The 16,305-nt window shown below is 47.1% G+C and overlaps 1 protein-coding gene across 3 annotated transcripts in view; it reads left to right on the plus strand.

Annotated features, from left to right (window-relative positions):
- The first annotated feature begins 200 nt into the window (after window positions 1-200).
- LOC134947478 (uncharacterized) overlaps window positions 201-16,305 on the plus strand; it is a 34,875-nt gene continuing 18,770 nt past the window's right edge. The window contains exons 1-4 of one of the 3 annotated variants that reach the window (XM_063935558.1): window positions 201-340; window positions 3,473-3,752; window positions 6,506-6,679; window positions 8,216-8,373. In XM_063935558.1, the coding sequence (XP_063791628.1) occupies window positions 3,502-3,752; window positions 6,506-6,679; window positions 8,216-8,373 (583 nt within the window). In that variant the 5' untranslated portion in view covers window positions 201-340; window positions 3,473-3,501. Of the gene's footprint in view, window positions 341-435; window positions 764-3,472; window positions 3,753-6,505; window positions 6,680-8,215; window positions 8,374-16,305 lie in introns of those variants that run through there. The other 2 variants (XM_063935557.1, XM_063935559.1) reach the window with 2 other exon arrangements.

Genomic DNA, 16,305 nt, shown 5'->3' on the forward strand with positions numbered 1-16,305 from the left:
GAGCATTCTGTCCCTACTGGAGAGGGTCATGTCTAGATATTGTCCTTCTCACCGCCTGAGGTTTTATATTTTCCTCTGTGTTTTGTGTACTGTCCACTCCATGTTTTGTATTGTATTTGTCCCCCTATGTTTTGTATTGTGCACTCCCCTCCCTGTGGATAAGTTACCTTTGCATGCCCTGGGCCTCTCATGCTCCAGGCTCTGCCACTCACAGTCTGTCATGACTTGGGCTTATCAGCTGCTGAGCCTCACTACTTGTGTCACTGACTGTTAGAGCGCATCACCCCAGCAGGCCACCACCTAGCATTTCCAGTTGGATACAGTGACACTCATCCAGCAGGTACATGAGTGGCAAGTCAGTAATGTGGTACAGCATACTGGCCCGTACCACCTTACGTAAACCACTGATATCCTGTGAACCTATTTGCAATAGGGGGCCAGGAGTTGAAGCTCAACCTGCCCCCTTACATAGAAAACATTAGCTAACATCAGTCCCAGAACCGATGTTAGGACTAAACAATGATTTGTGACCAGTGTTAAAAACATCGGTACTACCAATAATTTCCATGTCCCCTCCCTACTCTACAGAGGCGAGACAAGCAGGAGCCTTGTGTGCTGTGCTGGGGGCGGGGTGTAAGGGTTAGTTTATGTTTGGAGGGGAGTGAGTGAGCAGCAGGTGACAGCTCAGGTGTGCAGGGCAGGTTGGGTGGTATCAGGTGTACTGCTGGGAGAAGCACAAGCTGCAATCATCAGTAAGGACAAGGTAATGTTCTGTGGGATATACCTGTGATAATGTTCCACATAGAACCATTTTATTGTTTGCAGATAGTAGGCTATCATGGTTTTCGTTTATGTAAACTGTAATGTATAGGGACTGAGTGGTGACAATGATTGGCACACTTTATCCTTGAAGACCCTAAATGTTAATGCATCAGGGAAGATAATGGCTGTTGTATGAGCCCATGTAACTGTTTCTGCAGATCCTGCAAGTGATAATCACTAATTAACCCTCTAGTTTCCAAGGTTTTTTTTGTGGGGGTGGGGTGCTATGGTTTAGGGTATCCGTTCACATGGTCGACCATGTTATGGTCTACAGTCATTTGGTCGACATTGTCATGGTCGACATGGACACATGGTCGACACTTGAAAATGTCGACATGAGTTTTTTTTAACTTTTTTTTTTCTTTTGGGGAACTTTTCCATACTTTACGATCCACGTGGACTACGATTGGAACGGTAATCTGTGCCGAGCGAAGCGGTAGCGGAGCGAAGGTACCATGCCCGAAGCATGGCGAGCGAAGCGAGCTATGCACTAATTGGGGTTCCCAGTCACTTTACGCAAAAAACGACACCAAAAAAAGTTAAAAAACTCATGTCGACCATTGTCATGTGTCCATGTCGACCATGTGTCCATGTCGACCATGTGTCCATGTCGACCTAATGACTGTCGACCATAACATGGTCGACCATTCATACCGGAACCATGGTTTAGATGTGTGTGTGTGGGGGTTTTTTTTTTTTTATACTTCCATTTTTATTTTTTTCCTTTGCCCGATGCAAATTATTTGTTTTCTATTTTAATGGATAACAATGTTACATAGGGCTGTGACAGAAACGTGTTTTTCCATTTTTTTTTGTTCTAAGAAAACGTTCACATTTGCAGCAGGATGTAGTGGAGTCTGAGATTCCATTACATCCCGCCGAATGTCTCGCTGATATTGTTTCTACTAAATTGTTTACTATTATTATTATTATATCCTTTTTGTCTTTATGGGTGTGCAAATGATTGTAGGATCGTTTTAGGCCAGTGTGTTCACACCGCCGGAGCTACGCTCGTATGTCTTCAGGCTAGCTTCTCATATTCCCAAACTATCCTCATAACCTGGCTTGCTGCTCCTATACGGAGTTCACACAAAACTAATGGGCCCTACACACTAATTGTCCCTACACATTAGGCGACATCAATGAAAGATCTGAGTGATCTCGTTCATTAACGAACGAGATATTGTTCATACCTTTCAATATGTTGGCACCAACGATGAATGATGTGCGGCCCCGCGCTCGTTCATCGTTGGTGCTGGGTCGCTTATACATGCATGCCAATATGGACAATATCGTCCATATTACCATTCATTGCTATGGAGCCGGGTGACGGGGGGAGTGAAGAAGCTTCACTCCCCCCGTAACCCCCCCCCCCTCCCGCCGTCGAGTCACCTGTCTGCCGTCGGGCACCTCGGCAGTTCATTAATGAACGAGATATCGTTCATATATTTCAGTGTGTAGGCACCAATGATGAACGATGTGCGCCAATATGGATAATCCCGTCCATATTAGCATGCATTGCTATGGAAACTTCACTCCCCCTCGTCACCCCCCTCCGCCGGGCCGCCCATATCGGCCGTCGGGCACCTCAGCGGCACATCGCACAATGTGTAGGGCCCTTTACATGTATCTTTGCCCATCATTTCTGTGTGACTGGTCACAGTACTATCTGGCTGAACATATATGCATTATGTAGCACTAGTCTTATCCTAATGTAACACTTCTGTTTCCCTGTACACAGACTTGCCATACTATCCCTTTTACACTGGGACGCTCATGGATTACACAGGTTCTGGGGCTGGCTGACTTCAAGCCTGCATTTCACCTGGTATTAATCAGCCCCAGCACTTGTGTAGTTCATGAGCGTCCCAGTCTGAAGGGATAATATGGTAAGTGTAATTATACAGTAGATTGTAAGCTTGAACCTCTTACTTCTCTTACAGCTAGTACCCGGTCCTGTTTTATTCCTGTGTTTGTTTCCAATTACAAAGCATTACAGAATGTACTGGTGGTGTATAAATGTGGTAATAGTGTACTTTATTGCAGCAATAGGTGGTATCCGTTTGGCAGGTCGACCCTAGTTAGTTCAACCACTTTTGGTAGTCATTGACATGGACAAATGGTCGACGCATGAAAAGGTCGACATGGCTTTTTTTAATTAGATTTTTAACTTTTCGTACTTTATCATCCACGTGGACTACAATTGGGAATAGTAACCTGTGCCGAGCGCAGCGGTAGCAGAGCGAGGCACCTTGCCCGCAGCCGCGAGCCATGCAAGGAGACCCGGTACACTAATTGGGGAGCCTGGTCATGTTACGGAAAAAATTACACCAAAAACAGTTAAAAAATCCATGTCGACATATTATTGTGTCGAACTGTCCAGTGTCGACCATTTTCATGTGTCAACTATTTGTCCATGTCAGTGACGACCAATAGTGGTCAACCTAATGACTGTCGACCTTAACACTGTCGACCATTCATACCGGAACCGCAATAGGTATGTGATCTTCATCTGTAACAATAAGAATGTGATGTTACCCACGGCTGTAAGTGATCATTTCCGGTCTATAGATAATGATATGCGTGACATGGGCACTGGAATGTGCTGTATGAGCGTGGCTCCATGCATAACACTATCCATTACTTTCAGGTGTCGCCTACCTCCTGATCAGTGACAACATGGCTACCTACATTCACACTGGTATCCTGCTATCCGCCATCACGCTGTGGACTGCCTGGGCTGATCTGGATGCCAGAATAATGGAGACAGGAAGATCCCAGCTGCAGATTCTTCAGAACTTTGCCCAACACCCTGGATATGGCGACTGCTGGAGCCGTGCTCTTCAGAGGGTGGATGTGGGGTGTAAGCAGCTGAATGAGGAGGAGCAGAGCCGAATAGCTCTCGCTTTCACCCACTGTCACCTGGAGAGGTACCATCACTCCTGACTCTTGTCATTACTATTCAGTAGTAGCAACCTGCGGAGAGGAGTATTAACACCCGTCCACCAGTGGCGTGCGGTGAGGTCAGTGGCTGGTGAGGCACTACAGCCATAATGTCCGCCGAATCTGCCGATGACCCCTACCGCCATCGAGCCAATGCCCGCTACTGCCCCTGAGTCGATGCCCGCTGCCACCGCCACCGGCTTACAAACTCTGCCACCATAAACTGACCCATCCCTCCGCCACTAATTTGCATCTCACTCCGATGCCGCCAATGCCCGCTGCCTGCCTGCTCATCATACTTGTGATATATTGTACATTTTTATAGAAAAAAAATAGTGTTTGGGACTGGGAAGGGAGTGGGAGGAGGACATGAATGCAATTCTGTTGTCCAGGGCTTTCATTAACTTAATGGAGAAGGGTCTGAATGGGTTAAAAAATTAAAAAAAAAAAAAAAAATGCGTGAGGTCCCCCCTCCTAAGTATAACCAGCCTCGGGCTCTTTGAGCCGGTCCTGGTTGTTTAAATACTGGGGAAAAATTGGACAGGGGTTCCCCGTATTTAGACAACCAGCACCGGGCTCTTAGTCCGGTCCTGGTTCCAAAAATACGGGGGACAAAAGATGTAGGGGTCCCCCGTATTTTTAAAACCAGCACCGGGCTCCACTAGCCAGGGACATAATGCCACAGCCGGGGGACACATTTACGTAGGTCCCTTCGGCCGTGGCATTACCCCCCCCAACTAGTCACCCCTGGCCGGGGTTCCCTGGAGGAGTGGGGACCCCTTAAATCAAGGGGTCCCCCCCCCCCTCCAGGCACCCAAGGGCCAGTGGTGAAGCCCGAGGCTGTCCCCAGCACCCCTGGGCGGTGGGTGCCAGGCTGATAGTCATGAGTGTTAAAAAAAGAATATTGTTTTTTGTCGTGGAACTACAAGGCCCAGAAAGCCTCCCCCGCTTGCTGGTACTTGGAGAACCTCAAGTACCAGCATTCGGGGAAATAATGGGCTCGCTTGTACTTGTAGTTCTACAAAAAAAATACCCAAATAAAAACACAACACACACACCGTGAAAGTAAAATTTTATTATAACACACTTACACACTCACACATACTTACCTACATCCCACGCCGAGAATCACGTCCACTTGTCCAGTAGAATCCTATAGCGGACCTGTAAAAATGAGAGATTACTTACCTACATCCCACGCCGAGAACCACGTCCACTTGTCCAGTAGTGGGACCTGTAAAAGTGAATGAAAATAAGGAGTTACAGAGGGGGAAAAGGAGAGAGAGAGAGAGAGAGAGAAAAAAGAAAAAAAAATACCTGCGTGCTGTTGTATGCGGACGGAGCAGCCGCCCGGAGAGAGCCGCACAGACTCTGGCAGCTGTCAGCTGCCCACAGGAAAGACGTCTGGTGCCTGTGTGCGGGAGGGGGGGACGGAGCCAGCGGAGCATGACAGGGGAGAGCAGCAGTCACTGCAGACCCACCGCTGCTGCTGCTCCCGTCCCAACTTCTGCCTCCCGCCGCGTCTTGGTGATTGGACAGCGGATCCAGTGCTGGATCCGCAGTCCAATCACAGCTGCCTCGCTGACATGGGGGTGGTGTCCCTGTCAGTGAGGCACTTTTTTTCAGTGCCGCTTTGCCACTGTATTTCAATGGGCTTTTACAGCCTGGTGCTAGGCTCCGCCCCCCGCTCTCTCCAGTGCCTCCCAAAGTAATTTCACCCAAAAAAAAATATGCCATTACATAAGGAAGATACTTATGACATAGAATATGTGTCATAAGTATCTTCTATGTATTCTTTTACTAATTAATCACAGGGGAGGCACTGCCTCCCCTGACTGCACGTCCCTGCCGTCCACCCCGTGACATTATACAGTGCAGTACACCTTTCTATTATGTTTTATTTATGTTTAGAATAGGTGAAAATACTATTTTTTTGATCACTTATAGCAGGCATGTCCAAACTGCGGCCCTCCAGCTGTTGTGAAACTACATATTCCAGCATGCCCTGACACAGTTTTGCTGTCAGAGAATGGTAAAGCTGTGTCAGGGCATGCTGGGATGTGTAGTTTCTCAACAGCTGGAGGACCGCAGTTTGTACAAGCCTGACTTATAGCATACCTCCTGTCTCTATTTTGGCGGAACAGTCCCATTTCCACAGTAGAGAGGGACTGGGGGCACATCCAGCAGCTCCCAGAGCTCTGGGCATGCCCCCACAGTGACCAGATATGTGGGCACTTTTTACTCACAAGGCTGTGCCCCTAGACACAACGCATCTTTGACTTCTCGCAGATGTACCTCCTGCCTCAGTAGGGGAGGTAAGCCTATAGCCAGGGCCGGGTTAAGGGCCACGTAAGCCTGGGGTTGACAATAATCAATGACCTATTGTGAGAAGGGGAGGAGCTTTGGCCAGTACCAGGTGGGTGTGACCAGTGCCATGTGGGTGTGTATTATCAGCCCCAATATCTTCCTAAATGTGTAAAACTTGCATCATTTTCTGAGGAAAATAGAAATACAATTATAATATACTTGACAGCTATTTTTATTTGGAGGCCTGGAACTGTAGTCCCATGCAGCCCATTGTTAATTAATATGGCCCTGGCTATAGTATACAGTTTGAATCATCTAAATTGAAACTGAATTGAAGTATTTTTTGTAAGATTTTTCATTCACCTCCCTTATGTAAGGTTCATTATGTGTGGAAACCCATGTAATGTGCAGCAGTATAACGTATCTTCTGCAGGTCAGGCCGCGGCTTCCCAAGCTGCACAGAACACAGCACGGTCCGGCAGTGCACACGTGGAATGGATTCAGTGGCGTTTAACGCATATACAGAGTTCTTCACACACGCTCACAGTATCTGCTACTATCTGCAGAATGAGCTGTGGCAGGAGAAGACTGAGGATATTATTCTCCGGTAAGGGTTGCTGATCTCTGGTCCATTCTGGTGATCCTGGCAAACTCCCGGCACTCTGGCTCAGAGTAGAGTAGGTGACTAGTATGTAATTGAATCCATCTCAAAACTGCAAGCAGTCGTGGAGGCGGCGATATATGGTACCAGCTGAGGAGAGTTGCAAGAGTGGATGCAGTCGGCTTCCAAACGGTCACAGTCCCAACCATCAGATTACCGGCGGTGGGATCCCGATGGGGGAAGATGCAGGCAACTTGAAAGAGCAAGTATGAGAGTTAGGGTTAGACTGCAGAGGAGGGAGGAGGGGGCAGGTTAGGGTTTGGTTGCCGACGTGATGGTTAGGATTAGCCGTAAATACATACCAAATATTTCCGCCATTTTCACCATCGGGATCCTGCTGCCGGCGTTCTTACTGTCTGGCTTCCGTGTTCAACCCAGCAAGAGATGTCTGGAGTAGGATACATGGAAGGTCACTTGGACCAGAATAAAGAAGCATAAAATAACAATTCGGAACAACTGACACACAGGAAGGAATTCAATTAATGAAGGGGATGTAGCTCCCAGGATGAGTGTCCGGAGTTATTCAATTCACTGCATCACACCCAGCACTTATTTTGGGAGTTGCAATTTACCGTGACTAATGAGGTAAGCTGCATCTAACTTAAGTAAAGTTGCAGTGCTGTTACTAGATGTGGTATCTCCACAATTAGTCCCGAGGCACTAGTTAGTGCAGACTTCTGCTGGCTTCTCTGTGGTGTGCAAGCAGAATCCGCTAGTCGAAGGTTTGCAGCATGAGCAATTGAATAGCTCCGGCCGCTCATCCCGGGTAGCTACATTCTCTCTCTTCTAATTGAATCCCCCCACCACCACCACCAAATGTTCAGTGGTTAGCTACAGATGTCTGTTGTTCATCTGATATTAAAGCTACACTACAGCCTATGTAACAGGAGGGGCGTGATCTGGTGGACCAATTACAAGCCAGAGTCACAATCTTAGCTTGTGATTGGTCTTCACCCAGCCCTCCTAGTTTTATCTGAGGCTGTTGGATGACCATGTGCACATTACTCTTTGATGGATCCCATGTGAATGCATTGCTGAAGTATTACTAGTGAGCGTATGTTCTATGTTTTGACTGGATCACTCAACTTCAAAGCGATCAATAGTGAATTGATTACCTGTCCCCCCAGGGGCCGGTGCAAGGTTTCTCGGCAACATAGGCAAAACTTCAGCCTACTGCTCCAAACCACCACCAATACCCACTTCCCAGCCCTTCAGATGAAACTGTGACTTAGAAGTTCCACAGCCACCACTTGCATTAAGTTTCTTTTTTTTGCATTGCATTTCTTTCAGAAACATCCGAATTTTGTGATAGGCAGACTCAGTGGCGCCCCTAGATCCCGCACCCTAGACAGCTGCCTAGTAGTGGAGCCGGCCTTGTGTCCCCACGTAAATAAATTCAGTGCAGTTCTTGTAATAATGATTGTATACTAGCTCCCTTCTTGGATTCCCATCCTCGAATGTAACGCTATTATCTCTCTGCAGGTTAACGGTGAACTCTGACAGTGTAGCCAGGCAGCTGGAAGCCACAAACATAATGGCGGAAGAAATGATGCAGGCCCAGAATGCAACGCTCCAATCCCAGGAGGCAATCCTACGCAATGGGCACTTACTGAAGCAAACGCTCCAGGAATCTACTATGGGTGGGTCACAAAATTGTTTGTTTTGTAATGTATCGTCAGCATTTTAGTGCTCTGTTACTAGCCAAGAAAAAGCACAAGACTTTGCGTATAGCAGGTTCAGTGGGCCTGAATCAGAGTTGTACTCAAACACTGACTTTATGCAGTGAATATCGGCCACTGCGCATGTGCAGAGATGGTGTTGCGATGACTCTGCTGAGTGGACTTATTTGCAAAGTGATTGGCAGTTTGGAGGAGGTGGTGGGGAGTGGTAGCAAGAAGGCAGGCATGTTACAGCAGTTTTGGAATCATGTCTCAGCCCGTGTCTGCAGTTTCATACGTGGTACCAGTGGCTCTGGTGTCTCGCTTCCTGCCGCCATGCTTATACGCAGCTGTTAGGACTCACAAAGCCGCCGGTGAGCATATAAATCTATATGGCAGCGATATTTGCTTATTTCTGCACCATCGCTGCTTACTCATATGCAGATGCGGAGGCTTTAGTGCACATCTCTGTATCAGGTCCAGCATGCAGAGATCTTGGGCCTTCTGATTAAGATATAGATTTTTTTTTTTGCAAATGACAAAGTTGAACAATCACCATTGTTTAAGTGCAATAATGGACTCAATGAGAAGCGGACACGCTGGGGGTCAAATGGAGAGATATTGGGGGGCACAATATGCCGGTTATGTGGGATTTGAATATGTTTTTCTACTGTGCGAAGGCAAAACTGAAAGCTTCATGAGTTGCACATGCCAAATTTAGAAACTAAATGGTGATTGATTAGCCTTCCCCTATTGAAGGGGATGTATAAAGAACCAGGGATAGTTTTCACATTTTTTAATACCCTTCAATGAGCCTGTACCCTTCTGATGTTACACTACTGCCTGCATTGTGCTCTCCTATTCCTGCCACAGCTTATTTCCCAGACACTGTACTCTGAGTAGTCAGAGCCGTACGGTACTGCTTTCTGTGCATTTCTGCCAGTGGTGAGTACAGTGACAGAACGGACGTCTCTGCTCAGATTAGGATAATGGAATCCCCCCAAACCCAAACTCCATATTAGACATTCCTGTACGGATGCTGTCTGTGTCTATGGAACACCCACAAAGTGTAGTCCAAATTACACGTTGGAACAACTTTTGCACCATAAACTACTGCTGTCACCCACTAAGGGCCTGGATCATTTTTATTCAACTTTTGAGGTCCTCTTAGACTTTCTCTCCTGTTAAACACTAGAGATGAGCGGGTTCGGTTCCTCGGAATCCGAACCCCCCCGAACTTCAGCCTTTTTACACGGGTCCGAGGCAGACTCGGATCTTCCCGCCTTGCTCGGTTAACCCGAGCGCGCCCGAACGTCATCATCCCGCTGTCGGATTCTCGCGAGGCTCGTATTCTATCGCGAGACTCTGATTCTATATAAGGAGCCGCGCGTCGCCGCCATTTTCACACGTGCATTGAGATTGATAGGGAGAGGACGTGGCTGGCGTCCTCTCCGTTAGAATAGATAGAGACACTTGAGTTGATTTACTACTAACTTAGTAATTTTGGGGAGCATTAGGAGTACTCAGAGTGCAGAGTTTTGCTGATAGTTACTAGTGACCACCAGTTTTATTTATTATTTAATATAATCCGTTCTCTGCCTGAAAAAAAACGATACACAGTCACATACCATATCTGTGCTCAGCCTCAGTGTGCTGCATGATAATATCATCTATGTATATCTGACTGTGCTGAGTGCTCACTGCTCACACAGCTTAATTGTGGGGGAGACTGGGGAGCAGTTATAGCAGGAGTACAGTGCACACTTTTGCTGCCAGTGTGACTGACCAGTGACCACCAGTATATTGTCTGCCTGAAAAAGTTAAACACTCCTGTGGTTTTTTTTTTTTAATTCTATAAACGCATTCTGCTGACAGTGTCCAGCAGGTCCGTCATTCATTATATTATATAAATATTTACCTGCAGTAGTGTTATATTTTTTTTGTTCATCTCTATCATCTTTATCATCTCTATATTAGCAGACGCAGTACGGTAGTCCACGGCTGTGGCTACCTCTGTGTCGTCAGTGCTCGTCCATAATTGTATACCTACCTGTGGTGGGTTTTTTTTTTCTATCTTCTTCATACTAGTAGTTTAGGAGTCTGCTGACAGTGTCCAGCAGGTCCGTCATTATAATATATATATATATATATATATATATATATATATATATATATATATATATATATATATATATATATATATATATATATATATTTTTTTTTTTTTTTTTTATATCCTTATCTCTATACTAGCAGACGCAGTACGGTAGTCCACGGCTGTAGCTACCTCTGTGTCGTCAGTCACTCGTCATCCATAAGTATACTAGTATCCATCCATCTCCATTGTTTACCTGAGGTGCCTTTTAGTTGTGCCTATTAAAATATGGAGAACAAAAATGTTGAGGTTCCAAAAATAGGGAAAGATCAAGATCCACTTCCACCTCGTGCTGAAGCTGCTGCCACTAGTCATGGCCGAGACGATGAAATTCCATCAACGTCGTCTGCCAAGGCCGATGCCCAATGTCATAGTACAGAGCATGTAAAATCCAAAACACTAAATATCAGTAAAAAAAGGACTCAAATCTAAAATAAAATCGTCGGAGGAGAAGCGTAAACTTGCCAATATGCCATTTACCACACGGAGTGGCAAGGAACGGCTGAGGCCCTGGCCTATGTTCATGGCTAGTGGTTCAGCTTCACATGAGGATGGAAGCACTCAGCCTCTCGCTAGAAAAATTAAAAGACTTAAGCTGGCAAAAGCACAGCAAAGAACTGTGCGTTCTTCGAAATCACAAATCCACAAGGAGAGTCCAATTGTGTCGGTTGCGATGCCTGACCTTCCCAACACTGGACGTGAAGAGCATGCGCCTTCCACCATTTGCACGCCCCCTGCAAGTGCTGGAAGGAGCACCCGCAGTCCAGTTCCTGATAGTCAGATTGAAGATGTCAGTGTTGAAGTACACCAGGATGAGGAGGATATGGGTGTTGCTGGCGCTGGGGAGGAAATTGACAAGGAGGATTCTGATGGTGAGGTGGTTTGTTTAAGTCAGGCACCCGGGGAGACACCTGTTGTCCGTGGGAGGAATATGGCCATTGACATGCCTGGTGAAAATACCAAAAAAATCAGCTCTTCGGTGTGGAAGTATTTCAACAGAAATGCGGACAACAGGTGTCAAGCCATGTGTTGCCTTTGTCAAGCTGTAATAAGTAGGGGTAAGGACGTTAACCACCTCGGAACATCCTCCCTTATACGTCACCTGCAGCGCATTCATCATAAGTCAGTGACAAGTTCAAAAACTTTGGGCGGAAGCAGTCCACTGACCAGTAAATCCCTTCCTCTTGTAACCAAGCTCACACAAACCACCCCACCAACTCCCTCAGTGTCAATTTCCTCCTTCCCCAGGAATGCCAATAGTCCTGCAGGCCATGTCACTGGCAATTCTGATGAGTCCTCTCCTGCCTGGGATTCCTCCGATGCATCCTTGCGTGTAATCCCTACTGCTGCTGGCGCTGCTGTTGTTGCTGCTGGGAGTCGATGGTCATCCCAGAGGGGAAGTCGTAAGACGACTTTTACTACTTCCACCAAGCAATTGACTGTCCAACAGTCCTTTGCGAGGAAGATGAAATATCACAGCAGTCATCCTGCTGCAAAGCGGATAACTGAGGCCTTGGCATCCTGGGCGGTGAGAAACGTGGTTCCGGTATCCATCATTACTGCAGAGCCAACTATAGACTTGTTTGAGGTACTGTGTCCCCGGTACCAAATACCATCTAGGTTCCATTTCTCTAGGCAGGCGATACCGAGAATGTACACGGACGTCAGAAAAAGACTCACCAGTGTCCTAAAAAATGCAGTTGTACCCAATGTCCACTTAACCACGGACATGTGGACAAGTGGAGCAGGGCAGACTCAGGACTATATGACTGTGACAGCCCACTGGGTAGATGTATTGACTCCCGCCGCAAGAACAGCAGCGGCGGCACCAGTAGCAGCATCTTGCAAACGCCAACTCTTTCCTAGGCAGGCTACGCTTTGTATCACCGCTTTCCAGAATACGCACACAGCTGAAAACCTCTTACGGCAACTGAGGAAGATCATCGCAGAATGGCTTACCCCAATTGGACTCTCCTGTGGATTTGTGGCATCGGACAACGCCAGCAATATTGTGTGTGCATTAAATCTGGGCAAATTCCAGCACGTCCCATGTTTTGCACATACCTTGAATTTGGTGGTGCAGAATTATTTTAAAAACGACAGGGGCGTGCAAGAGATGCTGTCGGTGGCCAGAAGAATTGCGGGACACTTTCGGCGTACAGGCACCACGTACAGAAGACTGGAGCAACACCAAAAACGCCTGAACCTGCCCTGCCATCATCTGAAGCAAGAAGTGGTAACGAGGTGGAATTCAACCCTCTATATGCTTCAGAGGTTGGAGGAGCAGCAAAAGGCCATTCAAGCCTATACAACTGACCACGATATAGGAGGTGGAATGCACCTGTCTCAAGCGCAGTGGAGAATGATTTCAACGTTGTGCAAGGTTCTGCAACCTTTTGAACTTGCCACACGTGAAGTCAGTTCAGACACTGCCAGCCTGAGTCAGGTCATTCCCCTCATCAGGCTTTTGCAGAAGAAGCTGGAGACATTGAAGGAGGAGCTAACACTGAGCGATTCCGCTAGGCATGTGGGACTTGTGGATGGAGCCCTTAATTCGCTTAACAAGGATTCACGGGTGGTCAATCTGTTGAAATCAGAGCACTACATTTTGGCCACCGTGCTCGATCCTAGATTTAAAACCTACCTTGGATCTCTCTTTCCGGCAGACACAAGTCTGCAGGGGTTCAAAGAACTGCTGGTGAGAAAATTGTCAAGTCAAGCGGAACGCGACCTGTCAACATCTCCTCCTTCACATTCTCCCGCAACTGGGGGTGCGAGGAAAAGGCTCAGAATTCCGAGCCCACCCGCTGGCGGTGATGCAGGGCAGTCTGGAGCGACTGCTGATGCTGACATCTGGTCCGGACTGAAGGACCTGACAACGATTACGGACATGTCGTCTACTGGCACTGCATATGATTCTCTCTCCATTGAAAGAATGGTGGAGGATTATATGAGTGACCGCATCCAAGTAGGCACGTCAGACAGTCCGTACGTATACTGGCAGGAAAAAGAGGCAATTTGGAGGCCCTTGCACAAACTGGCTTTATTCTACCTAAGTTGCCCTCCCACAAGTGTGTACTCCGAAAGAGTGTTTAGTGCCGCCGCTCATCTTGTCAGCAATCGGCGTACGAGGTTACTTCCAGAAAATGTGGAGAAGAAGATGTTCATCAAAATGAATTATAATCAATTCCTCCGTGGAGACATTGACCAGCAGCAATTGCCTCCACAAAGTACACAGGGAGCTGTGATGGTGGATTCCAGTGGGGACGAATTGATAATCTGTGAGGAGGGGGATGTACACGGTGATATATCGGAGGATGATGATGAGGTGGACATCTTGCCTCTGTAGAGCCAGTTTGTGCAAGGAGAGATTAATTGCTTCTTTTTTGGTGGGGGTCCAAACCAACCCGTCATTTCAGTCACAGTCGTGTGGCAGACCCTGTCACTGAAATGATGGGTTGGTTAAAGTGTGCATGTCCTGTTTATACAACATAAGGGTGGGTGGGAGGGCCCAAGGACAATTCCATCTTGCACCTCTTTTTTCTTTCATTTTTCTTTGCGTCATGTGCTGTTTGGGGAGTGTTTTTTGGAAGGGCCATCCTGCGTGACACTGCAGTGCCACTCCTAGATGGGCCAGGTGTTTGTGTCGGCCACTTGGGTCGCTGAGCTTAGTCATCCAGCGACCTCGGTGCAAATTTTAGGACTAAAAATAATATTGTGAGGTGTTCAGAATAGACTGAAAATGAGTGGAAATTATGGTTATTGAGGTTAATAATACTTTGGGATCAAAATGACCCCCAAATTCTATGATTTAAGCTGTTTTTTAGGGTTTTTTGAAAAAAACACCCGAATCCAAAACACACCCGAATCCGACAAAAAAAATTCGGTGAGGTTTTGCCAAAACGCGTTCGAACCCAAAACACGGCAGCGGAACCGAACCCAAAACCAAAACACAAAACCCGAAAAATTTCCGGTGCACATCTCTAGTCTACACTACAGAAAAGGGTAAAAAAGAGAGGGAAGGGGGCACTAAATTTAGGCGCAGTATATATAACAGCAGCTATAGGGGACATGATTCAGTTAGTCCCGGCATTATATAGCGCTCTGGTGTGTGCTGGCATACTCTCACTCTGTCTCCCCAAAGGGCTTTGGTGGGTCCTGTCCTCTGTTAGAGCATTTCCTGTGTGTGTGCGGTGTGTCGGTACGGCTGTGTCGACATGTTTGATGAGGATAATGATGTGGAGGCGGAGCAGATGCCTATAGAAGGGATGTCACCCCCTGCGGGGCAGACACCTGAGTGGATGGACTTATGGAAGGAATTGCGTGCACGTGTCGACTCCTTACACAAAAAATTTGACGACATGCCAAATGCGGGACAGCCGGCTTCTCAGCTCGTGCCTGTCCAGGCGTCTCAAAGGCCATCGGGGGCTCTAAAACGCCCGCTACCTCAGATGGCAGACGCGGATGTCGACACGGATACTGACACCAGTGTCGACGACGATGAGTCTAGTCTAATGTCCACTAAGGCCATTCGTTGCATGATTGAAGCAATGAAAGAGGTGTTACAAATTTCTGATATAAACCCAGGTACCACTAAAAAGGGTATTATGTTTGGGGAGAAAAAACTACCCGTAGTTTTTCCCCCATCAGAAGAATTAAATGAAGTGTGTGAAGAAGCGTGGGCTTTCCCTGATAAAAGATTGGTAATCTCTAAGAAGTTACTAATGGCGTTCCCTTTCCCGCCAGAGGATAGGTCACGTTGGTAGACACCCCCTAGGGTGGATAAAGCGCTCACACGTTTGTCTAAAAAGGTGGCACTACCGTCTCCGGATACGGCCGCCCTCAAGGAACCATTTGATAGAAAGCAGGAGGCGATCCTGAAGTCTGTATATACACACTCAGGCATTATACTTAGACCAGCTATTGCATCAGCATGGATGTGCAGTGCTGCCGCTGCGTGGTCAGATTCCCTGTCAGAAAATATTGACACCCTAGACAGGGACACTATTCTGCTAACCATAGAGCATATAAAAGACTCAGTCTTATACATGAGAGATGCACAGAGGGAGATCTGCCGGCTGGCATCTAAAATAAGTGCATTGTCCATTTCTGCTAGGAGAGGCTTATGGACTCGCCAGTGGACAGGGGATGCAGATTCAAAAAGGCACATGGAAGTTTGCCTTATAAGGGTGAGGAGTTATTTGGGGATGGTCTCTCGGACCTAGTTTCCACAGCAACTGCTGGGAAGTCAGCATTTTTACCCCATGTTCCCTCACAGCCTAAACAGGCGCCGTTTTATCAGGTACAGTCCTTTCGGACTCAGAAAAAATAAGAATTTACTTACCGATAATTCTATTTCTCGTAGTCCGTAGTGGATGCTGGGAACTCCGTAAGGACCATGGGGAATAGCGGCTCCGCAGGAGACTGGGCACATCTAAAGAAAGCTTTAGGATCACCTGGTGTGCACTGGCTCCTCCCCCTATGACCCTCCTCCAAGCCTCAGTTAGGATACTGTGCCCGGACGAGCGTACACAATAAGGAAGGATTTTGAATCCCGGGTAAGACTCATACCAGCCACACCAATCACACTGTACAACTTGTGATCTGAACCCAGTTAACAGCATGATAATAGAGGAGCCTCTAGAAAAGATGGCTCACTACAACAATAACCCGAATTTTTTGGTAACAATAATTATGTACCAGTATTGCAGACAATCCGCACTTGGGATGGGCGCCCAGCATCCACTACGGACTACGAG

The sequence above is a fragment of the Pseudophryne corroboree genome, chromosome 8, assembly GCF_028390025.1.
Source record: "Pseudophryne corroboree isolate aPseCor3 chromosome 8, aPseCor3.hap2, whole genome shotgun sequence".
In the NCBI taxonomy this organism is placed as follows: Eukaryota; Metazoa; Chordata; class Amphibia; order Anura; family Myobatrachidae; genus Pseudophryne; species Pseudophryne corroboree.